Source organism: Protomyctophum bolini, assembly GCF_963924005.1.
Source record: "Protomyctophum bolini genome assembly, chromosome: 7".
NCBI classification, from domain to species: domain Eukaryota; kingdom Metazoa; phylum Chordata; class Actinopteri; order Myctophiformes; family Myctophidae; genus Protomyctophum; species Protomyctophum bolini.
The window spans coordinates 45,143,020-45,156,917 of record NC_137868.1 but is presented as its reverse complement, the minus strand read 5'-3'; the positions used below and the strand labels follow the sequence as shown (position 1 = coordinate 45,156,917).

General features: G+C 41.8%; 1 protein-coding gene across 1 annotated transcript; it reads left to right on the top strand.

The window, feature by feature from the left end:
• The first annotated feature begins 1,847 nt into the window (after window positions 1–1,847).
• Window positions 1,848–10,955, top strand: LOC308318749 (uncharacterized protein). Its single transcript, XM_080768375.1, has 11 exons — window positions 1,848–1,967; window positions 3,824–3,980; window positions 4,112–4,215; window positions 4,617–4,694; window positions 6,198–6,266; window positions 6,917–6,994; window positions 8,131–8,172; window positions 8,566–8,607; window positions 8,920–9,084; window positions 9,234–9,281; window positions 10,380–10,955. The coding sequence occupies exons 1-11, from the start codon at window positions 1,872–1,874 to the stop codon at window positions 10,407–10,409; spliced, it is 909 nt and encodes a 302-aa protein (XP_080624501.1). The 5' UTR covers window positions 1,848–1,871; the 3' UTR covers window positions 10,410–10,955.
• The last annotated feature ends 2,943 nt before the right edge of the window (window positions 10,956–13,898 follow it).

The following is a 13,898-nucleotide window of genomic DNA, read 5'->3' as shown; positions in this document are numbered from 1 at the left end:
CGTCTCATCAACAGGAAGTTCTAGATTTGGGCTCCGTCCTATGAGCAAATTTAGAAATTCCGGTCTGAGAGCTAGCAGATTTAAGACATCCGGTTGCTTTCAGAATAAAATAAGGTTATTTAATTCGTTAAATAAATAATTTTTACATTACATTATTAGTATTATTATTACATTACAGTTATTGTAAAGACACACATTATGTTTCTGTGTAAAAATAAGTAATTAAATAACATAAAAAAGTTATCTAAATGGATAAATGCTATTCACTGGAGTGCATGGACTTTATAAAGTGGACACTGGACAAAAGATGGCTCCGCGAGGCAACTATCTGGACATACCCACGTGTTCGGGGAGATGTCCTCTACCACCCCACAGTCTCCGCTAAGCGGGAGAGGTGTAAAATTCACAGCAGCAGAGCTTCTACTGGGGTCAATGCAAAAAAAATACCGTTTCCGGACCCAGAATGGACACTGGACAAAAGACGGCTCCGCGAGGCAACTATCTGGACACACCCACGTGTTCAGGGAGATGTCCTGTACCACACCCCAGTCTCCGCTAAGCGGGAGAGGTGTAAAATTCACAGCTCGAGCCCTTCTACTGGGGTCAATGCTCAAAATGGCTCTGCATGCAATTTCAAAGTAATACTAATTATTTTGGTAATTACTGGTGTTTGAACACTAATGTCTGCATTAGCCCCAGTAGAAGGGCTCCAGCTGTGAATTTTACACCTCTCCCGCTTAGCGGAGACTGGGGTGTGGTACAGGACATCTCCCTGAACACGTGGGTATGTCCAGATAGTTGCCTCGCGGAGCCGTCTTTTGTCCAGTGTCCATTCTGGGTCCGGAAACGGTACATTTCTTTGCATTGACCCCAGTAGAAGGGCTCCAGCTGTGAATTTTACACCTCTCCCGCTTAGCGGAGACTGTGGGGTGGTAGAGCACATCTCCCCGGACGCGTGGGTATGTCCAGATAGTTGCCTCGCGGAGCCGTCTTTTGTCCAGTGTCCATTCTGGGTCCGGAAACGGTACATTTCTTTGCATTGACCCCAGTAGAAGGGCTCCAGCTGTGAATTTTACACCTCTCCCGCTTAGCGGAGACTGTGGGGTGGTAGAGGACATCTCCCCGGACGCGTGGGTATGTCCAGATAGTTGCCTCGCGGAGCCGTCTTTTGTCCAGTGTCCATTCTGGGTCCGGAAACGGTACATTTCTTTGCATTGACCCCAGTAGAAGGGCTCCAGCTGTGAATTTTACACCTCTCCCGCTTAGCGGAGACTGGGGTGTGGTACAGGACATCTCCCTGAACACGTGGGTATGTCCACATAGTTGCCTCGCAGAGCCGTCTTTTGTCCAGTGTCCATTCTGGGTCCGGAAACGGTACATTTCTTTGCATTGACCCCAGTAGAAGGGCTCCAGCTGTGAATTTTACACCTCTCCCGCTTAGCGGAGACTGGGGTGTGGTAGAGGACATCTCCCCGAACGCGTGGGTATGTCCAGATAGTTGCCTCGCGGAGCCGTCTTTTGTCCAGTGTCCACTTTATAAAGTCCATGCACTCCAGTGATGAGCATTTATCCATTTAGATAACTTTATTATTATTATTATTATTATTTAATTACTTATTTTTACACAGAAACATAATGTGTGTCTTCTAGCATCATATAGCATCATTTAAATGCTTAATTTGTAGTTTTAATGTGCAAATGCAAATTTTCATTCTCTAGAGGGTACTCTTATTTTGAAGAGATCGTCCACCGGAAGTCTTAAATCTGTTCATTAGATCTGTTCACTAGACGCTGCCAAAGACGGCTGGCGCCAACTTTAACTTTCAGTAGTATACAGTAGGCAGTAGCACAGTAAGTTTCCGTTTCGGAAGATGCTACAACCAGAGAGAGCAGAGAGCACTGAGTATCGACAACACATCCATGAAGTGGTGGACCAGTTTGGCGCTTCGACAAAAAGTTACACAAATGTGAGACTTATTTTTTTCAGTCTGCACTGTACTGGGCTAATGTTAACATGCTAGTTACGGTTAGCCAGCGAGCTAACCGTGTGACGAAGTGTGTGACGTCAACTATGTTCATATTGAAATCTTATTTATAAAATAAATCACACCCGTGTGTGACCACCGCTCCGGTGGTGAGCTGACCACCGGAGCTGAAATAACGTTGAGCGGTGGTGAGTAAAAACAGAGAGAAGGGCTGGAGCGGTGGCGGTGGTTTGCTCTTCACCGCGGCTCGTGACGTCATGTTGTAGTTCGGTGGTCACCCCACCACCGAAAATCCAGACTATGTATGAGCCTTTAAAGTGAGGGGCGCTTTTATCATCATATGTCATCTCATTCTGGCTTGAATCACAAGAATTTGCGTCCTCACTTTTGTCTTCAATGTTTGATGTTTGATCAATCGATTGATGAATTAACAGATTGGAGAACATTTCAAGCACAACTCAACACAAAACTGTTAACTGTTGACGACACCATAAAGTATTACTTCATAAAATAGGCTATGGAGGGGAAAGGAACTGGTTGGAATAACGTGTTCCTTCCACTCGCTATGTCCATTCAGGGAAACTCCCCCCTGTCAGGTGTAAAAGGAGCAACTTGGACACTCAGGCATGAAGGAAGCATGAGTTCAAGTCCGTTGCTCTCCCCATGTCCCCCATATATGGGGACTATAGGTTGGTGGAGGGTGTGTAGAGCCCAGGATCACATTAGATGATTGACACAGGGGTGAAAAATGGGTTACAAAATCGTGGGATAAAACATATATTAAAAAATATATATATATGCTATTACACTTGTTTACAATATAGCCCACCATGTTCAATTCATAATAACAATTAGAGACGTACAATATACTCTTAGCTAAAAACAGGAAATCATCATACTAAAAAGGAAAATGGGCAGGGGTGAGGTGGGTTTGAGGAGTGAGGCCAAGTAGTAACCTGGCCAGTTTGTTTTGGGAAGTCTGGAGCCTTGTTTTAAGGGCCTGTGGTACCAAGAGGTGCATGCATAGTCATAGAAACCTTGTACTAGGGCTCCTGTTAGGGTCTTCAAGGTGATTTTGTTGACCAGTAAGGAGATCCTGTATAGGAATCTTGCGTTTACACAATGTTTGCGTTTACACAATGTTTGTGTTTACACAAATAGGATTGTGAATGGCCGGAATGAGATATCTAGGCTATGATGAAAAACAGCAAAACAATATTTGTGTTTACACAAACCCTCAAATCTGGACATAGGAGGGGCTAGCACGCCTCAAAAATAGTGGTTCCGTCTATTGACAACATTGGGTCCAAACAATTTTCTATATTAATTACCGTTCTCTTTCCAAATGAATGTGGTTATACTTAGCCTTGGATAAAGACTATCATAGGTGTACTTTCATCGATTTTGACATTTGCGTATTTTCCGTAGATACGAAAGTAAAAGTCAGACTCAAAATACATCTAGTCTTGATCCGAGGCTAGTGTCATCATTAGAACGCTCTTGCCTGTGACTCTGAATAGTGTATTGGAATTATGCTCATATTTTTAGGCCAAGTTCATTTGGGTGTCATTTTTTTTTTTGATCGCTTATCACCGCGGTGTAGTTTTTAAAGGTTTGAAAAACTACACAATTACGTCAGTCGCGGTGATGATCAGCTATCACCGCGGACACAGACCCATCTCTCTGTTTTTACTATCAGACAAGTCTTTTCACTCTGGAGCTACCACCCCGTTCACTGATTGGTCTAGATAGAAGTTGGGTAAACCACAGGGAGGCGGGGTCAATCCTTAAGGACATCACCGCGAGTATGATGGCCTCAACTCTTATCACCGTTTTAGGTGATAAGCTATCACCCAGGCCTGCCCCGATCCTGGTCCTGGCCCCAGCCCCGGCGGGTCCTGCTGGGCTTTTGGGAGGAGGAGGACATCGAGGAGGACTGGCTTTCACAAGACGGCAACACAAGCAACACTGCACCTGAATATGAACACAGATCCGGTGATTTCCAATGCTGTAAACATAATTATGCAAGATTGTTATAGCCTAAACCAAAATATTCAGCAATTACGTTGACCAGTGAAAGACCACACACAATATCAGACTAATTATGTTTTGTTCGATTTGTTCAGAAATCTCATCAGAACAGTCGTCAGACTCAGAGATATCAGAGGAGGAGGAGGAAGTAACGGAGCCTCCCCAAAAGCGACAACGCAAGGATAGCATGCGGACACTCGTGAGTATTATATTGGCGACACCAACCAAATCCCACACACAATAGAACTGGGGGGTGAAGTTTCCCCCCAAGAGCCACAAGGTGAAGACAATTACTCTTCAAATTGTAACAGTAAGGACAACTAGATAACACTTAACTAACTAGCCGCACGCTAACAGTTGATTGACTTCCAAAACTTGCCAACCCTGGGTAGCCAACCTGCTTGTATCTGAATGCTTTGAAATTATCCAAATTTGCTGTATTTGCTGTATTTGCTGTAACATCCTGTATGTAGCCTTGTGAAATGTATGTAATTATATTTATGCAGTTTTATTATAATTATGTAATGTTATGTATTTACATAGTTTGCATTGATCCTGTTTGACGTGATCTGTTCCATTTGTTTGCAATGTCCATTATAGCTAAAGGAGGTAAAGAAACAGTTGGCCGACAGCGAGGAGCATCTCCAGGCCAAAGACAAGCAGCTAGAAGAGACAAAGGTATGCTTCTGTAGTTCTGTAGTAGTCGTCATTGTCATTACCGGTATGTTTTCTTACGGTCTGGCTATGAAAGAGGCCAGCCTTAGGCCTCTTTTAGACGGCGACGGTCTCCAGATAAATCGGCAAAGTCCCGTTGCGTTCTCATTTTATTGACTCTTTACACGTGAACGCACACTTTATGAAAACGCTATAATGTCGCTAGGTGGAGGTAACGGGCTGCCAAATAAACCAGTCACCCACGTATAAGAATAAGAACCAGGTAGCTCCCCCTTCACGCAACCCTATCGGGTTTTGAATGACACTTCCAGAACACAACGTGGTTGTGGCCGTCGCTCGCTGCCTGCTATCTACTAACGCATCGAGATGACAGACAGGCTGACCGGCAGCCCAGAGCATGTAGGCAGAGAGCGCCACGGGATGGTTATATATTTTATACATACATTACAATACATTAGGCTACATAAACGCTGCTGCCGCGGCTGCCACCTATAAGGCATAAGGCATTTTATTTACATCATGGTTTTACATTCACCATCGCTGATGAGCAGCGCTTTGTAGGCGAGGACTCGAGGAGGGATGCTTGTTCAGGAACTCCATTATGTCATATATGGCTCTGCATCAATGTAATAAACACACTGTATGCGCTGTGAGCCAACGTGAGCCATGATGTCATACGTTTTTCGCATTCACTGTTTACACGGATACGGGATAAATCGGCGTTCTCAAAGATTTCCACTCTGGGAGGTGGTTTCACTTTGTTGCGTTTTCACCTCCTGAAAACGCCGTTCTCGTCTAAAGGGACACCAGCAAACGATACTTTATTTTGCCGTTTTCTATATACACCGTTCTCGTCTAAAGACCACCTTAGAGGGGTCTCTCCCGAGGTGAGAGGGACTACTAGTAGGACGTTGTAGGGCGTGCGGAGGCTCACATTTTAATACAGACAGAAATATTTCATATTTATCACACATTCTTTCATTTTCACGATAAATACTACAGCTATGATAGGTGAATAGAATGGATTCTTTTAAAGAAATAGTTATCATACAGAAAGTGAGGATCTAGAAGTCAGAGTAGAGATGTAGTGATACATTGTTATAGATATTGATTATTCTCTCATTTAACATGTAAACAAAATGAAATAAGGAGGTCGACTCTGTCTTTATTCAATTTTCCGATTTTGATTCTGGAAAGTTATGCAACTGCGGGCATATTTTCTTATTTGACCATGAGACTGATTTTTTTTTTATGTTATATGGTTTGTTCATGTATACTTACTTATACAATTACTAAATAAAAACTTAAATAAATAATTGACTCCAGAACTGTCATTCACAGCTAAATGGGGGAACATTCAATGATTTGATGAATCTGAATGTGTGAATAGTCTTCCATGTAAGGAATATTGTTGATCTTCTTTGTTCTATATTTTGTCCAGAAAGTACTCATGTTTTATATTCATTGGGGAGTGAATTTGTTTTTGTTTTTAACTTTTTTTCAAAGGCAGAGAAAACCAAACAGGAAAGAGCTTTCCTAGAACTAGAACTAGACCTGGGACAAGCCATGCTGGAGGTAAATGGAAAATAGCCTGCATGTTGCTTCTCATCTTATCTTTTTTAAAAACCTTAAAAGGATCTCTGGCTAATAAGCCAAATATGCCTTAATACGTTATAATGTCTATACAATAATTTGTTTAAAACACCTTAAATATTTTATGAACGAAATCGTTCATATTTCCCCCATGGAATTGATGGAATGCATGTGCTAATAAAAAGTATTTAAACTATATTAACATTAGGATTATTTGTATTAGCATTGTGCATTCCATAAATCCCATAGGGCTAAAACCACACATGGACAAATGACATCATCAACTTGCGACAGGCATTTTCCCTGTGTTTTAAAATTTAAATTTTAGTTATAGAGGACAATTATAATGATGTATTATTAGCCCGGGGTCCTTTAAAAGAAAAACATTCTTTATTTTATTTTTTTACAATATCCTATTCCAATTGAATATGATTGACTTACAAAATATGCCAGCCCTGGGTAGCCAACCTGCTTGTATCTGAATGCTAATTGAAATGATCATAATCTGTTAACTTCATGCTGTATGTAGCCTTGTGTAATGTATGTATTTATATTTATGCAATTATGTTATACTGTTTGCTTTGATTCTGTTTGGCATGATCGGTTCCATTTGTTTGCAATGTCCATTATAGCTAAAGAAAGTAAAGAAACAGTTGGCCGACCGCGAGGAGCATCTCCGGGCCAAAGACAAGCAGCTAGAAGAGACAAAGGTATGCTTCTGTAGTTCTGTAGTAGGCTAGTCGTCATTGTTATAACTTATTACCGGTATGTTTTTTTACGGTCTGGCTATGAAAGAGGCCATGAGCCTTAGGCCTCTTTTAGACGGCGACGGTCTCCAGATAAAACGGCAAAGTCCCGTTGCGTTCTCATTTTTTATTGACTCTTTACACGAGAACGCACACTTTATGAAAACGCTATAATGTCGCTAGGTGGAGGCTGCCAAATAAACCAGTCACTCACGTATAAGAATAAGAACCAGGTAGCTCCCCCTTCACGCAACCCTATCGGGTTTTGAATGACACTTCCAGAACACAACGTGGTTGTGGCCGTCGCTCGCTGCCTGCTATCTACTAACGCATCGAGATGACAGACAGGCTGACAGGCAGCCCAGAGCATGCAGGCAGAGAGCGCCACGGGATGGTTATATATTTTATACATACATTACAATACATTAGGCTACATAAACGCTGCTGCTGCGGCTGCCACCTATAAGGCATAAGGCATTTAATTGACATCATGGTTTTACATTCACCATCGCTGATGAGCAGCGCTTTGTAGGCGAGGAGGGATGCTTGTTCAGGAACTCCATTATGTCATATATGGCTCTGCATCAATGTAATAAACACACTGTATGCGCTGTGAGCCAACGTGAGCCATGATGTCATACGTTTTTCGGATTCACTGTTTCGCCTGTTTACACGGATACGGGATAAAACGGCGTTCTCAAAGATTTCCACTCTGGGAGGTGGTTTCACTTTGTTGCGTTTTCACCTCCTGAAAATGCCGTTCTCGTCTAAAGGGACACCAGAAAACGATACTTTATTTTGCCGTTTTCTATGAACACCATTCTCGTCTAAAGACCACCTTAGAGGGGTCTCTCCCGAGGTGAGAGGGACTACTAGTAGGACGTTGTAGGGCGTGCGGAGGCTCACATTCTAGAATGCTCATTGAGGATCTAGAAGTCAGAGTAGAGATGTAGTGATACATTGTTATAGATATTGATTATTCTCTCATTTAACATGTAAACAAAATTAAATAAGGAGGTCGATTCTGGAAAGTTATGCAACTTCGGGCATATTTTCTTATTTGACCATGAGCCTGATTTGAATATCTTCTTGTTATATAGGAGCATCTCCGGGCCAAAGACGAGGAGCTAGAAGAGACAAAGGTATGCTTCTGTGCGTCTGTCTGTCTGTCTGTCTGTCTGTCTGTCTGTCTGTCTGTCTGTCTGTCTGTCTGTCTGTATGTCTGTCTGTCTGTCTGTCTGTCTGTCTGTCTGTCTGTCTGTCTGTCTGTCTGTCCAAAACTAATGTGGTGGAATATTTCTAACCTATAATATTTTCAGAAACATAGTTTAGCCCTGTGACCCGACTGGGTCTACATGAAAACACATGTCATGATTTTGTAAATGAAATGTAACCATACTGCCTCTATAATGATATGTGTGTCCTTGTATGCATCTCCTTTGTGTGGACATAAATAAACGGTTAAAATGTAAACGTTTCAGAGATCCACATGGGAGCCACGCCATGATTGTACCGTCTTATTCCTTTTCCTGTAGGAGGAACTTAAATGTGGCGTTTGCAAAGGACTCTTCATAGAGGTAACGATGAAGTCATGTGTTAATCAGTTTAAAAATGGCATATCTCACCACATGTATTCATCTTTTTTCCCCTTTCTGTTCACAAATCCTTTTAATGTGGTAGCCTGTTAACCTCAAACATCTTGAACGGAGAACTAAACATTTGATTGAACCAGTAGAATATGTATAGATACACACGTGTACCTTTATTCTGTTTATATTATGGGCTTTCACAAACTGTCCTTGCTTTTTAAGTACTTCTGAAAACCTACACAAACCCTCTTCTTTGCACTGACAATGATGTGCGTTTTAATTGACTTCCCCAACATGTAGCCAGTCGTGCTGAACTGCGCCCACAGCTTCTGCACCGACTGCATCAGGAAGTGCCGTGAAGTGAAAAACGAATGTCCCCTATGCCGAGAGCCAGTGCAGTATCAGACCCGCAACCTGGTGCTGGAGAAATGCATGGAACGCATCACCGAGAGATCACAGAGAGGGGTAAAGAGCTCAATTTAGCTTCATCGGTATCCTCCCGTTGACTTGGTTGTGCATTGTGGGATATGGAACAAAATGCATGGAGGTACTTCTGTCTTAGATTGACACTGCCTAATAAAATGAACATGCTCCTTTTGTGTGTGTTTTGCCAGCAGCCAACCAGGACCAGTGTTAGTTCTACTGAATCTGAGAATGAAGAGGTGAGATAAGCTTGTTCCATATTAAAAAATAAAAACCATACTCACAAATATATATATATATATATATATATATATATATATATATTTGCCTATTCAATCCATAATCATCCTTAACTGAACCTTACAAAAGACCAACTTCCAAGAGAACCTATTACCAGTAAGACGCCCGAGGGCGAGAAGCGACGTTGCCCTATGGAGCGTGTCTTGGGCGTACAGGGTGCGATGAGGTCAGATCAACATAATGGAATGTCAGAACAGGTCAGCTCCATATATGGAGATCGTCTAAGGGTGGCAGCGGAAGCAGTGTCTTGAATGTACAGTGTGAATGTATAGCTATACAGTGAGGAAGCATGGCATACAGTTTCCAGTCTACAGATCTACAACCATGATCGTTCCTCAGCCAATAGCTTGTACAGCTCCTACAAGCTCGTGTGTGTGTGTGTGTGTGTGTGTGTGTGTGTGTGTGTGTGTGTGTGTGTGTGTGTGTGTGTGTGTGTGTGTGTGTGTGTGTGTGTGTGTGTGTGTGTGTGTGTGTGTGTGTGTGTGTGTGTGTGTGTGTGTGTGTGTGTGTGTGTGTGTGTGTGTGTGTGTGTGTGTGTGTGTGTGTGCGAGAGAGAGAGAGAGATTCTATTAAACATGCACACACTAACAATATTTTAAAATAAGAGGCATCTGGGGGAAATGTCTTTCTAGGCCAGAAGTTACTAGAATGAAAGAGGACAAAATGGTCTACAAATAATCTGTTCTAGTATAGTTTCATTTCCCAATGTCACATTCTTTGTATGTGTATACATACACTACCGCATGGCTCTGTAGGCAAGGAGTCTGGCGTGTGTTTCAGCTCAAAGTTAAATATTTCAGAATATATAAAACAGTGTATGTGAAAACAGCCATGGCAGAATATACAAGACATTTGACACCGCGTATAGCGGTCCAGCAGTTATCCAGATTAGACCTGCTCAGACACAGTCGCCCCGAAGTCCCTCTTTTAAGAAGACCTTGAAGTCTTCTATAGGAGGTTCCGCCTCCTGTACAGAGCCGTACAGTAAACGGTAAACAATAAACACAATCAGCGTTCTCCTTTTCTGTGTTTTCCAGCCGAGCCGCTCTTGGCGACCCGGAGCCTGAGGACGTCGTGTCGTGTTGGTGACCCCAGCCCAGGCAGCGCGGCTACTGATAAACATGATGATGTCGTTTCTCAAGCCACTATATATATAGTCACCAACCGTTGGTGTTAAATGATTTAAAACTTGACAAACCTATACTGTGTCTAGTTTAAGCTGATAAAAAGTATCGGCTGATTATTATGTATTTTTTCTTTAAAGAAATTAAGTTATTTTTTTGTATTTATTTTATTTAACTTCAAACATCCATGCTTTTGTCTCTACTGTAATGCAATTGATGTCGTCTGTTAGGTAGTGGTGTCAAAAACAACCGATTCAGCAATGCTTTGCAATTCGGCCGTGCACAATTCTGCATCGATGCCGGCAGCAACGTGACAATCATGCAGACGCACTGAGAGACGATGGTGTAAAGGACAGACTACATGTGTCTCTAGATATACTTTCGTAGCTTCGTTTTTGATGCGGTTGGTTGATGCGGTGTCCTGCTGTTGATCAACACTTCAATCACGTCTGGCTGTGTCCCATATGTGCCCTTAAAAAAATGCTGTAGTCCAACCTCTTAAAAGAGCTTGTTGGAAAGTTTAAACGGGAGTTTCCTGTAATATAAACATCCGTATTCCATGCTTTTTGCTCTGGCAGCTCCTCAGCCCTTGTTCTCCTCCATTTATCAGCAGCATTCTATTTCTCCTGCACATGCTGCCCCTTGCCCTTGGAGCTGTCTTTGTCTATCATAGCCATCACTGCTATGCTGACAACATCCGTACCATTTATAGCCAATGCAAATGACTATTTTAAACTAGCTGATAATCAAAATTAACTGAATCGGCTCTAACTTCCTGAAACCTCAAATTTCGGCCACGACACTCCTTCCACGACCCCGGGCCCTATCAACCCCACTATTCGTTCAGCCGTCAAAAACCTATAGGCGTTTCGACAATAACTTCAACTTTGACAAACAGATTAGCTCCGTGGTAAAAAGCTGTTTCTTCCAACTCAAGACTTCTAGCCAAAGTCAAACCTTATCTGTTATCTCCCCCCTAAACAATTGGAAATGGCCATTCATGCCTTTATTTCATCACGGCTGGATTACTGTAATGCATTGTATGCGGGCATTGCACAGTCCTCACTTAGGCGCTTGCAGCTGCTTGCCTCCTTACCTACACTAGGAAATGTGACCACAATTATCACCCCCATTTCAGCTGGATTGCATTGGCTCCCTCTGTGAAGTTCAGAATAGATTTCAAGGTACTTGTATTTGTCTATAAATCTCTACATGGGCTGAACTCCCTCATATCTATCTGAGCTCTTGGAGGGTTATCCTCCAGCCAGACCTTTTGAGGTCTGCCGGCCAGCTGCTTTTGACTGTTCCCCCCCCCCCCCCCCCAACTAATTTAAGATCTGGAGGTGATTGTGCCTTTGCTGCCGGCGGCAGCAATATAATAAGTGCCCAGTCCATTTGAGCTGTTCAGGTCTCTTCTCAAGACTCTATGGCCTTAACTTTGATCGTTCCTGATGTTTTGTTGTCGTTGATCTGATCCATGTCTTGTTGCCATGTGGGCGCACATGCATTATTCTTTTTGATGATTTTGATTTGATTGATTGATTGATTGATTGAATACTTCATTGGCATAAATGTTATCAGTACAGCCTACAGGGTACAGTCAAACACACGTCCAAAGGGATCACCGAAAAAAAGTGATCCCTTTCGTTTCCATTCAGGTCCTGCGTATTCAATTCATAATCACAAAAAACAAATAATAATGTATTTCTGAATAGAATATGTTCAGTATATCTATATTGAGTATTGACTGATGAAAAAGATGCCATTTTGTGCAGTTTAAATGTGCTCTATGAAGTGGATTGTATAATTGTGGCGTATCCTTTGCCAATTAATCTATACATTTTAGTTTTTCATACTTTCATACTGTTTTTACTGTTTTTTATGAAACAACGGTTCAATAAATCGGAAAACTTAAGGAGAAATCACTTTGTTCTCCGGAATGCTGAAAGCTGCATCATTCATGATTCCTACGTCACCGCCACAGGGGGCGCATGCATAAAAAGTCCATAGACTTGAGGTGTGTGTGTGTGTGTGTGTGTGTGTGTGTGTGTGTGTGTGTTGGGGGGGGGGGGGCATAGAGATGGAGCCATGCAGCTGAGGGATGGGTGGGCGGTCTCACTGCTCCAGTATGAGTTTTTATATTCACATAGACTTAGTGTTGTTTCTGCTGTAACCATCATTATTATTATCAGTTGTCAGATTGTTCTGTAACTTACATTTAAGTAAAATTGTATTGTATTCTGAAGAACACTGACTGAGAGTGTAAAAAGTGTTACATTTGCACACACTCTTATGAGAGACCTATAGTCTAGACTCAGTCTAAAAAAAAACAATAAAATAAACGTGCCTCTTGCCTATAGGACAGGTGGGATAATCTATGAAACACGTTTTCCATTCACAAGAAGAAGGAGTTGGTAGCGGTTGGTAGGCGGCACTGATTTTCTGGCAAATCTAAGGTAGCAAATTTAAGATGATCTCTTCAAAATAAGAGTAACCTATAGCTACCCTCTAGAGTATTGAAAAAAATATTAATTTGCACATTAAAACCGTAAATTAAGGATTTAAACGATGCTATAAGACACACATTGTGTAAAAATGTAAAAATAAGTCATAAGTAATGTTTCTGTGTCAAGATAAGTAATTAAAAAGTTATCTAAATCTAAATGGATAAATGCTATTCACTGGAGTGCATGGACTTTATAAAGTGGACGCTGGACAAAAATCCCTGCTATGTATCGAGTCTATCGACTATAGTGTGACATACGCACATGTCCGGGTAGACCTCCTCTACAACACCAGCGGACATGTGCGTATGTCACACAGCTAGTCGATACATAGCAGGGATTTTTGTCCAGCGTCCACTTTAGTCTGGACTGGACATGTGAAGTTTTTTTTACCTCGTCCTCTGACCTTGTGCCAAATATTTTTTTACACCTCTGCTGCTTAGCGGAGGGTGTGGTGTTGTAGAGGAGGTCTCCCCGGACATGTGCGTATGTCACACTATAGTCGATACATAGCAGGGAATTTTTGTCCAGTACGTGTCCACTTTATAAAATCCATGCACTCCAGTGAATAGCATTTATCCATTTAGATAACTTTTAACTTTACGTTATTTAATTGCTTATTTTTACACGGAAACATAATGTGTGTCTTTACAATAACTGTAATTTAATAATAATACTAATAATGTCATGTAATAATTATTTAATTAACGTCACTTTTATTCTGAAAGCAACCGGATGTCTTAGATTTGCTAGCTCTCAAACAGGAAGTTCTAGATTTGCCAAAGAGACGGAACCGGTAGACGCCTGGGTTAACTTTCACTTTCATATACAGTAGCACAGTTTAGCACGGAGTATCGACAACAACACATCCAACCTCCAGTTTTATAAAAGTTAAAATACATAAATAAGACTCGGCCATGGAGTTATG